Below are 18,232 nucleotides of genomic sequence, written 5' to 3' on the forward strand. Positions count from 1 at the left end.
GGAGTTGTGGATGATCTGGTTTGCCAACCTACGTGTTACACGTTCATATCCTGCAGACAGAGTTCTGAAAGGTAGTCCTATAATTTTTGAGCAAACAGTGACAGTCAGGTGGTTTCTGTTCTGGAGGCTGATAGACTAGAACCAGCAGGTAACGGAAAAGGTGGTGGTGCTCTCAATGAAGGAGTAGTAGAATGTCTGGAGAATGTTCTTACTTACTCCAAAAGAGTTGAGCTTCCTTAGGAGATACTACCTCTAGTGACATTTTCTGATAATCTCCTCAGTGTAAGAATTTCAGCTGACTGTCAAAGATAGTACCTCAAATATTTGTACTCCTCCACAAGCTCAACAGGCATTCCATGGATTGTGGTGGTGACAGTTGTAGCCAGTGCCATCTGTTTGATGGAAAAGGTCAAAACCATCTCCTTGTTTTTTTTAATTCAAGTACAACAGAGTTCTAAAGTTTCAGAGTGGTTTTCCAGTTGTAACTAAGCAAAAAAAAAAAAAAAGAAAATATGGCATATTTTTCATTTTCAGAACCTACACCACAGAAACAGAGTGAGCTGTAGAGCAGATACTATAAATACCCATGTACTCACACTATAACTTCCTCTCATGGTCCAGAATGGGGACTGGTCTTGAAGGCCAAGTTTATTCCCACCACTACACAAAGCAGAGAATCTCCAATGATGTGAGGTGAAATTTACCACTAAAGTCTTGAATACATGTTTAGAGATTATTGCTGATACATTTGTGTAATAAAATATATTTTTTAATGCATAATCTGCAACAAATGCATATTTTAAACTGGCTCCAAAGCACTTTACTATGTGTTTCGATTAGTGGACGACATTGGTCTGCCCTGCAGCAGAAGTGTGCTGCAGTGTCCCCTACTGATTTTTCCATGGAAATGATAAAGCTGGGCATTTTCGAAGAGAGTTTTAGTGTAGGTCAGGCCATGAGAAGATCTGGATGTTGCTGCTTCTTCTCCTGCTGTTTTCATTACAAAGTTGTAGCCTTGGAAAGCACTTGTCTGTAAGTATTTCAGTTTGTTTGACTTGCCTTTTTGTATTGTGTATTTATGTATTGATTTTATTCTGATTTCCATTTGCAATTTGTTCTTGTTACAGTTTTACGGTTCAAAATAAAGTGATCTTCAATCACAAGAAAAGTCACGCCTTGAGTTTTGAGGAATCACACGTTAGCTAGTTGTCTACCTATGAAACTAGAAAATTCATAGGGAGGACAGTATAAACGTGCTTTGGCCTGAGCCACAGTTGCAAAATCTGAATCTGCAGTTACTATATCTGCCAAAAAATATAGTGAAGATAAAGACACAATTTGTCTCTGAAATTCAGTGAACTGGAAGTAACTGGCTAAAGTACCAGCCAAGACATGTTCATGTTTTTGCAATTCTTTCATTTATACATTGAAGTTGTATATAATTAGACTTCCTTTGAATATTTGGGGGGGGCGTTTTTAAAAATTTTCACAAACTAAATGTACTGCAAATACTTCTATGAGTTATTGTGACTATGAATTATTCTCTGTGCACATGGCGTTGCAAAGTTAGTAGCTTGTGGGAAATCTTTGCTTCCTGTTGAAAAGTGTTTTTTTTTTTTTTATGTTTTGACCACTTTCTGTGCTCAACACTGCCTAATGTGGGCTAAATTATTTCACCTGTCAGTAGTATACACAATTTTCTCAAAATTGTGATTTCCCAAAATCTCTTTGAGGATTTATTGATATTCTATGTCAACAGGACATTCATTCGGTATAAAAAAAAAAAAAAACACTAAACTTTTGCTGAGCTGCAGACACTCATAGACAGCAGGAAATTTAGTCCCAACTGTAAGGCTTCTTAAATGAGATGTAGGTAGTAGTAAGCAGTTGCACCATTCAGAGTATTTTCAGTTTTTCATTCATTAATCATTCAAATGTTTTGGGAGAGAAAAAAAAAACCATTTTAAAATAGACTGACATCATTGCTGTTACTAGAAAAGGACTCAGCCCATGTTTCAACTGTCGTCAGTTTTCAGTGTTTCAACAGTCTGTTTTTTCTCATCAACTTGATTCACTTCTTCCTCCCTTCAAGTGTATTTGTTGTCTGTTGAATCAAACCTGCTGTAATTCTTCACAGCACACCTTTATTCCTTTCTCTTGTGACATTAACACAAATGACTTTCACTTCTGCCTTTGTATTCTCATTTCCTAGACAGTTTTTTCTCTTCCTGCTGTCATCTCCTTGATTCATTCTTTTAAATTCTTACTATCTTACCTCATGTTCTGTCTTCCTGTGGCATGGTTCTAATTATCGCCTGCTTTCTCCTTTCTGTCCTATAGCTGAGTGTTAGTTTGGGAAAGGGGAAGTAGCACATTGTGTATTTGTATATGTATGTCTATGTGTGTGTGTTGGGGAGTGAATGACAAGAAGAATAATACACTTACACAATGCGAGTCCTCTTCACAGCATTATTTAGACTATTCAGATAAAGAATTTGAAGTGTGACATGCTGCAGCTTTCCCCGCTGCATGCAAGACAGCCATCAGGTGTTCTTGTATTAACTTGCTCAAAGCAAACTGTCTTATTTACAGTATTAGTTACATCATCAACATTAAAATAATGGCATTAGAAGTATCAGCAACATTACAAATAATGTAGCAATAGAAAATATGTTGATTTTGCAAGTGAGGGTAGGTGACGGAGTGCTGAAAAATAAATAAAGCCACACCACAGTGCTCTAAGTCATGCCAACAAAAGGGAACTGCCAAACTATTGAACTATTTCGATAGTTTGGCAGTTCTGATACATGTAGTAAGCAATGTATACTCAGTCATCAGTTTTTCAGAATATTTTAAACAAAATTGCATGTTCTGTACAGAATGCCAATCCTACTCTGACAAAGTTAAATGAGTAACTGTCACAGTACTACTAACTAGTACCTCACTTCCCTGTAGTACTGTGAGAGCAACAAAAGAATGGCAAACTTCATTATTTGTGCTGCTTAGGGACTAAATAAAATAGTATTCTATAGGAATATGTAACATATTTTATAAAATATGCAAATTTTCATCTGGCCCCCTTTTCACTTAGGATACTGAAAATCACAGATTTTAAGTGGACTTAACATCTTGAGCCAGTGGATTTCAAAAGCTTCTTTACCTAATAAATTAATAACTTTCCAACAATGCTGTTTGGCATTATTATACATAAAATTATATATTGTGAAACAGTCCTTTTGTAAACTATCTTTCTAGGTTGTAAACACTCTTTTTAGTCTTAATTCCAATATTAAATCAACATAAAATGACATTATGTTGTCTTATGTAGAGCAGAAAAGTTCCTTTGCAATAAAAATGATGTCATTTAAATACCTTAAGACGTCCGTCCGTGTCCTTTTAATAGTCCTTTCTAGCCAGATTTCAGTGAGGTTAATTTCTTCTTCCCTCTCATGATCACTCTGAAGTTCCTCTTTCTGCCATTGTCTCTGTGATAGGCAAAACACTATCTGCAGTAGCAGCAATATTACTATCAGTGGAAATTTTAAGTCTGTGATGGTTGATATTTAGTTGGGTAGCACATTTAGATAAATAGCTCACCAAATTTACCATTCCTCTTGCTACCACTACTCCCTTTCCCCCAGGTCCTCTCCTCCCTTCCAATGCATGAGTATGAGTGAACTGTACTTCAGCTGACAGTTGGTCAGAGCCTGAATCATAACCTGAGCCACTGATAAAACAATTTGTAAAAAAAAAAAAATAGGATCATATGAAATCTAAGTTGAATGCACTTCTGTGACTATCAAAGCAAGAGGGTAAATTATGGAGCCTATCCCAGCTGACTTAGGGCGAAGGCAGGGGACACCCTGGCTAGGTCGGATAAGATAAGATAAAGATAAAGTTCTTTATTTCTCCCCACTCCAGGGGAAATTTACATTGTTACAGCAGCTTTATTTACAATATATACAAGGGTGAAAAAAATTTTTAACAGAAAAAATAAAAATAAACCTACTACACTGAAAATTTCATGGTATAATTATGCAGTTGCCATCCACTCATGCTCTGTGGCATGTAAGAAAATGTGGTTCAGTTCCATTTGATTCTGATTTTGTATCAAGGTGGCAAGAGGAAAGATTTAGATGACTTTGAATAGTCATTGTGACTAAAGCTCCTGCCAAACATTTCCATATGACAGACCCACTTTCAAAGGGCTAGCACTTCAGTAGGCACTGTGACTTAAATGGCATCTGCATTTAGACCTATGGCAAAGACATCAGTGAATTTGGTTGATTAAAAATCACAGACACTGGTCCACAGAATTAAGGAACAAAGGGATGTAGTAAGATGAATTACCCTTCACCATATGCTCAACTAAATGGTTTAATGCTTTGAAAACAATCCATCCATTGTCTTCCGCTGAGTAGCAGACGGCGCAGGTAATTCCAGAAAACTCATTCAAGGGGGCACCACCACCATCCTTCAGCAACTGAAAAGGGATAAAACAAATTTTTGGGGAGAAAAACACTTAATACAACTAAATATACTAATGAAACAAAATGTACTAAATGGGCAGGGGTCAAATTAAACTATACGTAGGATACAAAATAATAAATGCCCAAATAAGACAAAGTAAATACAAACAAAAAAACAGTTAACAATTGTCAAACAAAATAATCCAAATCAAAACTATATAAATTCCTCAATCATACAATTAAATTTAACCTAATTAAATATGGTGTATGCGGTCCATACGCGCGATACACATGGGAGCAGAGGAAGAAACAGCTGGTGGGCCGCAGCTTAAATACTCTGCCCCACATCAGTGATTAGCCACCAGCTGGACACATCAGGTGAAGCAGCACAGCATTAACAAATGTAATATACATGCTGCTACGTAATGATTATTTGTATTATAGCAGTCTTGAGTTTTCAGTTACCCCTATAAATTCTAATTTTATATGATGGAATGCAACGCGGTGAGAGGGCTCCCAGCAGAACCAAAGTAAAACGGGGGGGGGGGGGGGGGGGGGGGGGTCTACCAAGACACTGAGTGGTAAAAGCCAGCAGACAGCAGTGGTAAGCAAGAAAGTAGAGCTGCTGCAATGCAAACAATCAGCGGCTAAAGTAACTAGCGGTGGTGAAGAAAATAGCACACCTTTTGGTACTAATGTCACATGTCACTCCCTTCCTTCCATTTCCCATGGTTATCCCCAATTCTGCTATCTTTGTTTTGTTTTTTTTTGTTACTGTCTGTCAGACCCCCCCCCTTAACTTTTAGTGTCACACCTTTTCCATTTAAATCTGTATGCCAGATCGTTTGATTGAATTGCTCTTTGTTCTTTTTGTCTTACCCTCTGTTACTGATAACCAACCACATGCAAATTAACCACTATTCACCTTTGTCTTTACGTACGGCCCCCTCCTACCCTCTGATCCACCCCTTGACATCCCTATAAAATGGGTACTCTCAAAAGGCTTACCTTCACAGACTCATGCTCTGTGTTGGTAAGCCCACCGTATGCCAGAATACCAATAAACACCCCTCTACAGCAAACTTTGCAGAACTAGTGAAATATCTCCAACAGCGGCAAACGGGAAAAAACTCTGGGAAGAAACTGATTGCGCAGATAAAGCTCCAAAATGGACAGACAAGCAAAAAAGACTGCTGTGGGTGAAGTAAAATAATCACACTCTCAAAATGAGGACCTTGAATTCAGCATCACTTATTCAGTGTGTAACCATGCACAGGAACACTCTGTCACTGTGTTGTAGTTTGTCTCAGACTTCAAGGATGTGCAGATGTTGAAGACAACGTCCGCTGACACTGTTGCTTTTACATAATATGACTTTATTATATAAAAAGACAGCATCTGAACAGGCACCATGGTCTGCCCGTGGAGAGTTTCCCAGCCAATATGAATCTCCCACTTGAGCAAAGAGCTGGTGGTCATTTTATAGCCTTTGGTGACGTATGAGGTCACAACATCTAGTCTCTGTTAGAAAACTTGGTAAAAACAGGATACAGGATACCCCCCGTCAACCAGACCCCTCAATTCTATAGGGCCATCCATCAATATCTGGACAGGGGACCCCTGCAAAAACATTAGCTCAGCCTGTTAAACATAAACATTCCCAGAACCAAACCAGAAAGACCTATATCTCCTGTCAGAGACTACCTGTTCACGTAGGGAAAAAGGAAATGTAAGTTTTCCCACAAATTGCTGGTCAGCTAATAGAACAGACAGAACAGATTCCATTCTACTAACTTATCAACTAATGCATATCTCAGATCAGATACTACAACTGGCTGGTTCAAAAAAACCCTCGACTCTGCGTTGTGTTATTTTTTATTTAATAATGAAGTCGGAATGCTAAGATCATCTTCTTTGTGCCTTTTAACTCTGATAAAACAAGGAAACCTCTGGTCAGAGCGCTCAATTGTCTGGGGCACACAGTGGTGTGCACAGATAGACACCAGGTGGTGCTAGAGCACTTGCCCCTTGCCCTCAGGTATCAAGCAGGTGCCCTCTGCATCTCACTTTTTAAAAAAAAAAATTAAACATTAAACACACACAGACGCACACACAGAGGCACACACATACACACACACGACCCGTGCCGTGCAACGCCGCGCCTCGCCCCGCCCCATATCGTAACGCGAACACGAGGAGCGGACACGCACGTGGCAGCAGCTGCACACACCACAGGCACATTTATTTGTCTCTGTTGTGAAGTAGCCTGTCTCATGCAGCGCTAAACAACCGTGCCTAAATTTGCCAACTGCCCGCCTGCTTAACAAGCTTGACGCTACCCATAATAATGATCAATTAATCGACATAGTGTGACAACGATGACCACACAACCAATTTTATTTGGTGAATTGGTACAGCATATGATCAGTATACTATAACTGAATATTTAGTTTGTGTAGGTTTATTATTAGCCTGCATTAGGTAGAGGCAACACTTGCTGTGACTTGTTTGCTAAATGACAAAAAGAAAAAGTAGCTTTCTGCCTTGTTGTAGCCTAATGTCAGGAATCAGTCTTAATATTGCCCACATGCCCAGAAGGGAAAGGATCAAGAGACTAAGAAAGGGAGCTAAAGCAGGCCACCCAGGGAAGCAGCTCTCTGCTCTACTGGATTTAAAAAAAAATATCTAAGGAGGATGATCCTGATCTTCTTCATGATGACGAAAGGTCAGAGTCAACATCAGAGTCATGTGAACCATTTAGGGCCTTTTTCTCTAATTTTATTGAGATATCTTACAAGCTGTTCCTGATTTTTTTTTGTCAACACAGTGATTTGATGGAACAAAATCAGGGAATAGGCTGTATTAGCAAAATATATTATTTTGTACTAACCATGAGTTACTTCTACATTACAAGACTTGCAGTAATTTTATATTTACATTGATAGGCTATTATTAAAATGCTGACTTTTATTGGCCCTTTGTGTGTTATTAAGATGTTAAAATAAATGCCATTACAGAAAATGTGTTTCTGATTTTTTTTCCCAGCTCTCACACCGTTATATTAAGGCAGCCAGTGGTTCTACACACTGCACAAGATGCCCTTTTTTTTTCCCCCCGCTGAGCATTTGCCCCCCAAAATGTCGTGCACGCCACTGATTATAACCCAGATATTTCACTTCCCATTTCCATGGCTGTATTTTATTTTTAACACTTTGCAGCCAACTGTGGTCAGATAACTTAAAAAGGCTAGAGCCATTTCTTGGCTAGGTGAGCAAATCAACAAATTATCAACACAGGTCAGAATTTCTTTCCTTTGTAGATAAAAGTAAACCAGAACTGTGATTGTGGGTCCGCTGGGACTGAGAAAAATGCATTTGCCAGATTTTCAATGGTGTACCATATATAGTTTTTTTTTTTTTTTTTTTTTTTAGCAGAGTTTAAGGATCAAGTACATTTAGGGCTCGTGGAACCACAGCTCTGTTTACAACCTGCAATTCAATTACTCGTCTCCATCCCTTCACCACTTCAGATATACCCTCTTCTGTTTTAGGTTTTAAAGGATATTATCTTACAAATAAGTGCTGTTAGGTGTTATGGTAACATGCTGAGCAGTGTTAAGCAATCCCACATCAGTGGGATTTCTTAACACTGCTTCTGGTAACAAAGCACCTGGTAACAAAGAAAGAAACATGCCCAAAAATTAATGAAACCGGTGTGTACTAAACAAATGTTTACAGACAGTAAGTAAACTAATCAGTTCAATAAGTGAAACTAAATAGACTTACATAAAAGATAACTACAAAAAATTAACACATTAAATGAAAACAAAAATACCAAAAGGAAATAACCAAATTAATTTCTGACTAACAAAATCAAAGAAAAAAAATTCTTACATAAGGGATTAAAACATTGGGCCCATGTCACTAAGTGTGGGCAGTCATGCTCAGGCCAGCCTGTGACACAATCAGGCCTCTGCTACAAAGTGGGCCCAGGAAGCAATCAGCCATACTGTACCAAGGCGGAGACTGCTCCAAGCCGATCAACCACCGCAACAGAACCCAAAAAACGGAAAAACAGGGAAAACAAAAGAAAACCAAAACAGTACAAAAGAAAAGAACCGAAACAGCAGCACGGCTCAGGGACTGGTGGTAGGTAGCAGGCCAGACAGTTACTCCCTGTGTAATGTGCTAAAAGACACAAACCTAAAGTTTAGTAAATTAATTAAATGAAACCAACTTCATCTTTTGGGTAAACCAAATTAATAGATACCAGGTGCAGCAAACCCTATTAGACTGGAAGTCGCGTGTCCACTAGATGCGTTTTCCGCGCATGTAAACATGCCACATCTGAAAGTCACATGCATGGTGGGTGGTCACTAGTGGGCCACAACATTGTCACATGACAACACTTCAGCGGGCCACTACATGGTCATGTGACAGCGCTTTCGGCTTGACAGTCGGGCAGATGCATCAGATAAACAAAGTGGCTCAGCTGCAAAGTTTTTTTTTATTTCAAAAACACTTCAGCAAAGCATATTTCTGAAAACATTTGAGGCAAGAAATAACTTGTGCAGTAGCTGAATCTGTCCTCATTTTAGTTCAGTTTAGAGTTTAGATGTTTGAGTACAGTTTCACGATGTGTTGGATCTCCGTACACCGCATCAAATTTGCATAAAGTAGAAGTCGAGTCTACTTTATGGAAATTAACTGCGGACCACTCTGGATAAACACACCGGATTGCACCTCAAAACGCACCGCATGTTGCAGCTGGTCCAGTTGCGGTGCGTTTCGAGCTGTGATGCGTTTACATGTGGGAAAAACGCATCTAATGGACACGTACCTTGAGGGTGTGAAACACAAACACATGGCCTGGAATTAGCCCAGCATTAATCACTTAGGAGGTGAGTGAGAAAAATAAGCAGGCAGACAATGCACGGACTACGTACCAAAGTTTTCAGGTAACCATGCAGAGCTCCAGCGGATCACTCCATTTCCCCCTCGTCCCAGCGGTCAGTCACGCTGAAAAGTTTCTACCAGTCCAAATACCACAAACATTTTATAGATTAGGACAGGATCAAGATATTGAAATGGGAAAGAAAGGAAATGTTTCCATATCTGTTGGGAGAAAATATGTCAACTACAGTGGATGTCAACAGGGTCAGACACATCGCAAGTGCCACAGGGGTCAGAGAACCCAGGCACAGACACAGAACTGGCAGGTACAAGCAAGGATTCAACATAACTTCATTATACAAAACAAGAAACAAAACCAATATAGAGATGGGGAAAACTGAACTGGGGGAAACTAAACCAAACCTCAACTACTACACCTACAAAAACTAACTACTAAGCCCAGAAGTGGAAACCTATAAAAACCAAAGCTGGATAACTAAACTAAACTAACAAAAACAATAACTTGCAAAAACAGGATACTCAACTAAAAGGGGCAGGCAAGCATGGGGAAATCCAGAATCTGGCCCAAGTCAGAGCAGAGCTGGCGACAGGCAAGGCAGGTTCGGACCGGCAAGTGTTTCGCCAATGCAGGTCTGCCAGGACTCAGCAGCTCAGGGACAGCAGACTGGTGACAGTGTGGGGACTGGCGGGAACAACAAGGTCCATGTGAGATTAAGAGAGCCAATGGATGAGCCGGGCTTTTAAAGAGGGAGTTGATTATGGGCAGGTGAGCTTATCACTGCACCTGTCTCATATCAGCACAATCAGTGGTTCCAGGCAGTGCAGGACTGACAGGGAGAGCAAGAGGATGAATGGGTGAGAGACAGAAGACAGAAAGACAAGAGAGAGACTTGAGAGAGAGAGAGAGAGAGAGAGAGAGAGAGAGAGAGAGAGAGAGAGATACACAGAGAGACAGACAGATCAAGACAAACACAGATGCAGAGACAGGGAAGAGGAAGGAAAAAGAGGGAGAACAGGGCAGGGACTGGAGTAGGGATCGTGACAGAGTTTTGCTTGAAAATCATTGTGAGATTTTTGTTACACCTATCCAGAAAATGACATCGAGGCATGGTGGGGCTAAGGAAGCAGGTCACTTTCATATCTTCTGGGACTGCCAGACTATTATAGCTTATTGGGGATGGGTCAATGGACGTATTAATACTATATTTGACAGAAATTTTTCTTTCAAATGTGAAATTATATATCGGGGCGATATATTCTTTGACAATTCATATATTAAAGAATAGAAGTTGTTCTGTATATTATTGGCGGAAAGTGAATAAAAAGTTAAATTGACTGACTTGTACACAAGGTTTACATTATGGAAAATTTGTCATTTTTCCTAAGACAGATGCATTTTGTCAGATCTGGAAAAAGTGGTCTGAGTATGTAAAACCCAGAAGGTAAGATTTTACTTGAACTTACCTGTAAATATTTAGAACCGGCTCTCTTTATCTAGTCTTTTCTTTTTATTCTTTTTTATTGAGCGATGTGAAGATAACTACAAAGAGTAAGCTCCCTTGTTCCTGTGTATGTGTGGGTGTCTATTTTTTTAAGCACCAAGACAGTTGCGCTGCTACTTTGATTGTATTTTTTACAATTTCTTTTTTGCAATAATGGCTTTCTGAGCTGCTGTTGTTGTTATGCAACAACATTAGATCGATGCATAAAATGAAAATATTGAAAAAACAATAAGGTCTTTAATATTGTAAACACATTAAAGACCTGTAAACACATTTTTCATGTTTGCAACATTAAAATTTTACGTTTCAGTTAAAATAAAAAGAAAATGATATATTCTATTCAGTAAGTCATCTTACCTGCACTGACATGACTGGTGAAATCTGTAATAGCAGGTAGCAATTGCCATTACAACTGAAAGCATCTAGCATGTTAAATATATCTAGCACTCATTACCAAAACCAAAACAAAAGCTGTGCAGAGAATGTACCAAACAATAAAAGGGCCTTTGCTGAGTGATACTACAAAGATATAAAGGGTTTATTTAAGCAACTGGTTTGTCATTCTTACATACATTGTGCTATAAACTTGCTAAATGAACTAAGGACAGAATTATGCACAAAATATCTCTACTGTGTTCCTTTCTTTTGGTCATTGTAGCGTATAAGGCCTATAATATTTAACAGCAACACCAGCAATCATAAGGAGGGAGCAAGAACCAGCACAGATGCAATTACAGGTACACTACTGAATGTTACTGTGACTGTACAGTAAATTAGAGCACAATATAGCAATCATAGGATCAAGTTTGACTTCAATCAAGTTATTTATTGTTGCACTGGCAGAAAGACAATGAATAGCAAGTAAAATGCAATATTTTAAATAATTCTGGCAAAAAAGCAGCTGAAAAATCAAGATTGTTGTCAGCTGATCGTCAACTGAATTTTTGTTTTTTCTACACACAACCATCAGAGGAAAATCTTGAAAAGTGAGTTGGATTGTTTTCCATTTTAGCCTAATACAAACAATGAAAATGAACAGACTGTGTTTTTGTTTAATTAAGGATTTGTTTATTGACAACATATTGTGTCAAACTGGGGCAGCTTGACAGCGAATTCAAAGGATGCTTTGTTGTTGTCTACACCTGCAGGTAAATGAGTATGTAGGTGAGTCAGGTTGCTTGTTTTTTTGTCAAAGACAATACTTCAGGCTTCTGCCTTCTAACCTCCATTTCAATCGTCATCTTCAGTCATCTACTCTACTACGCTAACTGGATTTAATGAAGAATCATTTTTGTCCCTTCATTTCTATTTTAAAGTGTTGATTTAAAATTCTTATTAAAACAGAAAGGAATGAATAAACACAGAAAGGGTATGATCACAACAATATAGATGGTCTAAAATGCTACACAGTTAAATGATTTATTGAAACTAACATTATTCTCCTTTCCAAATGCCTTGTTTAACAGCCACAATATAATGCAGTAAAGAATTACAATGATTCCTTCATGTAGTATGAAGGGGTTGAGTACAGCAAATAGGGGCTGAGTTTATGGTTGGCAGATGCAAAGCTGCCACTCTCATGGGCCTGACGGCGGTAGTACCTGCGGAGGGCAGGACTGCTGGGGTGGCACTGTCTCACATGAAGAAAGTACTCATCAGGGCGGCTTGAGGTGTAACCACAATCCTCACAAACAAAAATCTTGGAGCGTCTCTGGCGGTAGGCATACTGCTGGTGAACGCCATGAATCTTCCTCATGTGGGACTCTAGAGAGCAGCGCTGTGTAAAGGCTTTCTCACACAGCTCACACTTGTAAGGACGGATACCTGCAACATGGGGAAACAAAAAATTTTTTCCTGTAGATGCATTTGTAAATTCAGGTTGGCAGTTGTGGCTTTGCAGTTATCTTGCAAATCTTGCAACCTAGGCTGACACCTTTAGAGAGAGAGAGACTAATTAATTAATCACCATATACCTGGAAGTTGAACATTAAACTCTACTAGTTTAGTCAGATTAGTCTTTTGTTCCTTGGGAGATACAATGTTACTAAGTAACATTAATTAAGTACTGGCACAAGTAGTTTACCAGAGTTTCACTGTACTACAGGGATTTTACATAATAAAGTTAATTTGCAGATGAAATGTTTAAAACATATAAAGAACATTGTTGTAACATTCATTACATGTAAATCACCCTACCAAAAAGTATGTACAAGTTTAGGTTCTGTTTTATCTTGTCATATCAAGCATCTTTGAGTATCTGCATTATTATTATTGCAAAAACTTAAACTCAGTGAAGTACAGCATTAAGTTGCTGCTACACATTAATGCAGCAATAACATATATATAACTTAAAATAAGACTTACAACAGTAATTTTTTATAATGTATTTTTCATACTTAAAGTATACCTTGCTGCTCATACAGCTGTATTTTCAGTTGCATTTTGATATATAAATTTTTCATTGGTAGCAAAGTATTTTCAGTACATCTTCTGATTCTTAAGTTTAAGGATTTTCTAAGAGACTCAAAGAATGTATGGGCATTTCATACCTGTATGTGTTCGCATATGCCTTTTGAGATCGAAGGTATCATTGAAACCTTTGCCACAGAATCTACAAGGATGTCTTTTTACCAGGCTGTGACACTTGAGGTGACGGGTCAACATGCGCTGCAGGGGGAAGATCTTGTGACACACTGAGCACACAAAGTCACCTGAGATGGAGGAAGAGCGGGGACGGGGCTGGTAAGGAGATATGAGTTTACAAAACTTTATAAATATGACAATGATTACACCAATCATCTCTACTTTTTTCTCTACTCTCTTTAGCTTATAAGGCACAGGTCATTTAATAACAATAAATTTAATAGCTTCATAGTAAAAAGTGCCAAACATTCCTGGTTAAATGTTATTTGGCCTATAATGTCAGACTCTGCAATGGCACCTAAAGCACAGGTTTGATAGTGGGGGTTGATGCTGAATGCCATGGCAACCCACCAGACACTAAAATCAATCATTCTCGCCTACCATCTTAGCTATTTAGCATGCTGCTTGAGCTATCAAATAAACTCAACTTGTTGAAGCCCACTAGAATGCAAAGTTAACTAGCCCCCTAACAGAATGTTGCCCAAATAAACACAGTCCAGTTCAATGGCCTGACTCACATTAGCAATCAACAGCACTTACATGCATCTAACACTATAAGCAAACCACATTCCAGTCAATAGCAGCTAACATGTTAAAACATGATTAAACACAACATGTGTAGTGCATCACCTGCTAACATTTAGGACTCCGTTGTTCTCTTTGTTTGCACCAGTGACTCACCTTTATTAATACAGCCCACCAGTGACTCACCTTTATTAATACAGCCATTCACTGGGACCAGTCACAGGTGTAAGTGTGAGTGTGCTTTGTTGTCTGTCTGTGTTGGCATCGTGATGGAATGACAACCTGTCCTGGGTGAACCCTGCCATTGCTCTAAGTCTCCTGGGATAATCTTGGGCAGTGTGTAGAAAATAGATGAATCTACTGAGACCAGGCAGCAGTGGCTGCCGTGTTTTCCACTGCATGGTTTCACAAAAAAAAAACAACAAAAAAAAACGTACTGTGTGCCTCCACTGGCTGGACCTTTGGTGGCCAACCACATTCCTCTGCCTCTATAAGGAGTCTAAGCTTTCTCCTCTCATAGGGAATTTGTACTGCATCCTTCTGTAAGCTCAACAACACATCACGCTGTTGCAAATGGGATCCATTTACAGGCCTCTGCCTAAGATTAACTCTGTAGGTGCCAAATAGCTTGTTGCCACAAGCCCTCTAAGTCTGGTACGTTAAGGTTGTCAAATCTAGATCACAACAGAACAAAATACATTTGCTAAATCTAAAAATCTTATTTTCAAGTGTTTTTTATTACTCTGTCAAGCAACGGCAGAGTTATGTGACGATCGGTGTATGTGAATCTGTCTGTGTGAAACATTACTCAAAAACGGACCGACAGATTTGGATGAAATTTTCAGGGAAGGTCAGAAATGACACAAGGACCAAGTGATTAGATTTTGGCATTGATGCAGCTTATAATCTGGATCCACGGATTTGTTAAAGATTTCCCACTGGGAGATAAAGCTACTGGCACGGCATCACTGCTGACGATCACATGATTACAATCCTACTACAAAATGACTGTGATTTTTCCATTGGAAATCATACAAGGAGCAAATGATTAAACTGTGGGGGTGTTTCTGAGTCCCATCAATTCCTGCTGCCTGCTACATATTTAGGTCATGCAATGTAGCAAACCCCAGCCAGACAATGGTGAAGCTCCTGATGTTTCACAAAACCTTTATTTATGTTCAGCCTTCAGCCTTATTTTGAACACAAATTCACCTTTCTGTCCTTCACTCCTTTCTTCAGGAAACACTGTAAGAACTTGTCCCCATTCCAGCTAGGTGCTTCTAAGTTTATACACATCCTTTGCTAGACAGTAACAGTGTGGAACCATTTTCTTTCATCTTTGAATTTTCGGACATTTCGGCAGCGTCTTCCTCATGTCAAGACACCACTTCTTAGATAAACACTTCCTGTGCCGCTGGAATGGTGACAAAATAAAAGCCCATAACATTAAAAATAAGCCTTCAAAATAAAAGCATGGACGGAACGGTTATTTTAACACTCGCAAAACAAAGGCTTGCCAAAAGTGATGAACTGATCAACAGACCTTTATAACAGTAATTTACACGCAATTCAGTATCAATATATAACATGCACATGCATAACATGCCTGTGCTCAGCGCAAGGTAATTTTTTATTAAAGATTTCATCCGCTGGAAATGATACGTAACTGACCAGCCTTGGCGGAGTACTGCGCTCTCTGAGTGCTTTTCTAGTTTTCCTCTTTGTTGACTGAATTTGATGTCCGGTCAAGCTTTTAAAGTTTAAACTTTTAGAAAAAAAAAAGATCTTTTGGCTTTCTGCACTGAAGGGTCCATTAGCTTATTCCTTCTTTTCTGTGTAACTTAGCAATCGCTGTACAACATTAGCGAAGAAAATCTACATTGTTATAAATGACAAGACAGCTAGACCTAAAATATCCAATAATCAACACAATTTTTATGTTTAAGAATAAAAATCCCTTTTGCTATTTCAAAGACCTAGAAATATGCAGATTCTTCTATTTTTACATGCTTTCACATAAACACATCTAGAGCATTGTTACAGAATTCAGCTTGTAGAATTTGACTGATGCATTTTTAGATTACTTTGCTGGACATCATGCAATCACAACAGCATTGTGTCTTCCCTCCACCTACGTCTGATACTGTGCTCATTGGTAATGCTGTTCCAAAGCCTGTAGCCAGAGGTACTGTCTGTCAGCCATTATCCACACCTACTCTCACTGCCCAAAATACCAAGTCTCTGGTACCATAGAATGCCAGTTCATGTTTTGAGTTAAGTGCATTTCCATCTGTCTTTCCAAGCTGTCTCTTGCTCTCTCCTCAGCCTATAGTTGTCAGCTGTTGAGCAATCAAGCTGATGATGCTGACTAGGACAGATATGAATACAGAGTAGAAAGTGCCAAACACTGGAAGAGCAGACCCTGTGGAAGCACGGTCAACTTGGTCACTTTAAGGCAGTGACACCTTGTTTGACAAGGGTGACAAGTCTGACCTTACCTTCGCTCTGCTGACCAGGGCCAGTGCACTGTGATGGTAAAGGGAGCCCCGGAGCATTAGTGTGGACCAGTCTGGCCTGGTGTCAACTGGTGGTTGTCCTGACACTTGCCAAGGTACTGGAACTATAATTCCTGCTGCTGACCCACACCCTGAGGTGGTTACTGGAAGAGGAACAGTGGTAGGCTGTTGGGTATCAGAACTGTAGGATTCCTGCTCCTTAGTAGTTTCACTTACTAAAACAGGATAAAAGGACACAATTGTTTACTTTAAAATTAAATTAAGGTCGACTGACAACATAAAATAAATCTTACAAGCAATGAAACAATTTGTACAGTATGCTTCTGTTTTACTTTTGACAGCTGAAACTAAACAAAAAGACACTTGACATTCATACCTAGAATGTTACCTTCTTTCCACTCATGCTGTTTTGGTTCTTTCCATTGCCATGCTCCACAAGCCACACGCTTCTTCTTCACAAGGAAAGACCGCGGCATCCTTTCAAATCTTTCAGGCTTATTCCTCTTTTTCTTGTACTTCTTTACCTATTGTTAACCTAATGCTCACTATGTGATCTTGTCACACCACTTCTAGATTTGATCTGTTACTGCCCAGCATTGCCTTGTCCTCAACCATTACAACTACAGCCACATCCCTCACCAACCTGCGGGTTGTATCCCAGCAAAATCACAGCCCTAATTTCCATAATTCTCTCTGAGAAGAGTTGTGCAGTTTTAAAGCTCTTGGTAGGGATGGGGGTGGTTAGGAAGCTCACTGTTTTGACAGTAGTACACCTGTGCTGACTGTGCGCGTGCACTATTTTAACTGGTCCTCCACTAGTTTTGCATGTCAGGTAGTGAGAATCCAGGGAGCTTCGCATTCAAGTGGCCCTTGGCATGCAAATTCTAGTCCTGGACCAAGCCCTGGCCCCAGAAAAAGGGCAAAGTCTGAGTAACAGGAGCAAGCACAATGGAGCCACAGCCTCAACTGCTAGGTAAATCAGCCCTGTCTCTTTTTTAAGCCTTTTTGTTGCAATTATTTGGTGGGATTGCAGAGCTTCTTAGAATGTGTACAAAAACTGTTTACACACACTCTTGCAATTTCTTTGCTGTATTGTTTATATAATTACTGATATGGTAGCACTTTCAATCCTGTTGTTTTTGTCCTGTTTAAATAATAAGCAACACACCATGGGTTGAATAGAAAAGGATGGCATACAGAATGGAGAAATTCTGTTAAACAACACATTTTGAAAGTAAACAACATGTCATTGTCTAATTGTCTGTACAGTCGATGCTTAACAGGAAAATGAACTGCCTGCATCTTATTTCACTGGACTCTGCAGGGCATATACAAATGCAGCCCAAGACTAAACCTCATCATGCAAATAGTGATAGAGGTCACTCCAAGAACATCAGCATGATCCTGTAGTGCAATATCAACACACTTAAACCCTGCCTTACTACTACACTTAAACTTAATTTATTTGATGCATGTCTCACATTTCAAAGGTGCCAAACATTCATTATATTGTAGATACTGACCCACAGAAGAAGAAAATCCAGGAAAATAAGTAAACCTTTCATATATGTTAAAATTTAACAGCTGAAAGTTTAAGTCTAATACAAAAGCAAAACTGTTGGTCTTTTTAAGTGCTGCTCCCGCGAGAGCTCCTCTTTGTAGTC

At 39.2% G+C, this 18,232-nt stretch overlaps 1 protein-coding gene and 1 long non-coding RNA gene across 5 annotated transcripts; both read right to left on the minus strand.

The window, feature by feature from the left end:
* Nucleotides 1-4,375: 4,375 nt before the first annotated feature.
* On the minus strand, nt 4,376-10,065 carry LOC111584423 (uncharacterized). Of its 2 annotated transcripts, none has more exons than XR_002747688.3 (3): nt 9,907-10,065; nt 9,415-9,498; nt 4,376-4,483 (listed from the first exon to the last, which is right to left on the minus strand). It is a non-coding gene; the product is annotated as an uncharacterized LOC111584423 (long non-coding RNA). The 2 variants fall into 2 exon arrangements; XR_002747687.3 differs by lacking the exon at nt 4,376-4,483 and adding an exon at nt 7,727-8,656.
* A 1,367-nt stretch (nt 10,066-11,432) lies between these two features.
* On the minus strand, nt 11,433-17,244 carry zgc:171929 (uncharacterized protein LOC100124596 homolog). 3 transcript variants are annotated; one of them, XM_035940653.2, is made up of 4 exons: nt 16,957-17,244; nt 16,551-16,783; nt 13,434-13,623; nt 11,433-12,708 (listed from the first exon to the last, which is right to left on the minus strand). In XM_035940653.2, the coding sequence occupies exons 1-4, from the start codon at nt 17,042-17,044 to the stop codon at nt 12,374-12,376; spliced, it is 846 nt and encodes a 281-aa protein (XP_035796546.1). In that variant the 5' UTR covers nt 17,045-17,244; the 3' UTR covers nt 11,433-12,373. The 3 variants fall into 3 exon arrangements, with proteins under 3 accessions (XP_035796546.1, XP_054873363.1, XP_035796545.1); XM_055017388.1 differs by having other exon boundaries at nt 16,551-16,711; nt 16,945-17,244; XM_035940652.2 differs by having other exon boundaries at nt 16,945-17,244.
* Between the last annotated feature and the right edge of the window lie 988 nt (nt 17,245-18,232).

The sequence above is a fragment of the Amphiprion ocellaris genome, chromosome 14 (assembly GCF_022539595.1).
Source record: "Amphiprion ocellaris isolate individual 3 ecotype Okinawa chromosome 14, ASM2253959v1, whole genome shotgun sequence".
Lineage (NCBI taxonomy): Eukaryota > Metazoa > Chordata > Actinopteri > Pomacentridae > Amphiprion > Amphiprion ocellaris.

What these genes read in the sequence shown, in the direction of transcription:
- zgc:171929 (XM_035940652.2), bottom strand. Translation starts at nt 17,044, where the DNA reads ATGCCGCGGTCTTTCCTTGTGAAGAAGAAGCGTGTGGCTTGTGGAGCA. An exon ending in CCCTGGTCAGCAGAGCGAAG is followed by an intron (nt 13,624 to 16,550) that starts GTAAGGTCAGAC and finishes TCTCCTTACCAG; the next exon opens with CCCCGTCCCCGCTCTTCCTC. An exon ending in GCATATGCGAACACATACAG is followed by an intron (nt 12,709 to 13,433) that starts GTATGAAATGCC and finishes CCCATGTTGCAG; the next exon opens with GTATCCGTCCTTACAAGTGT.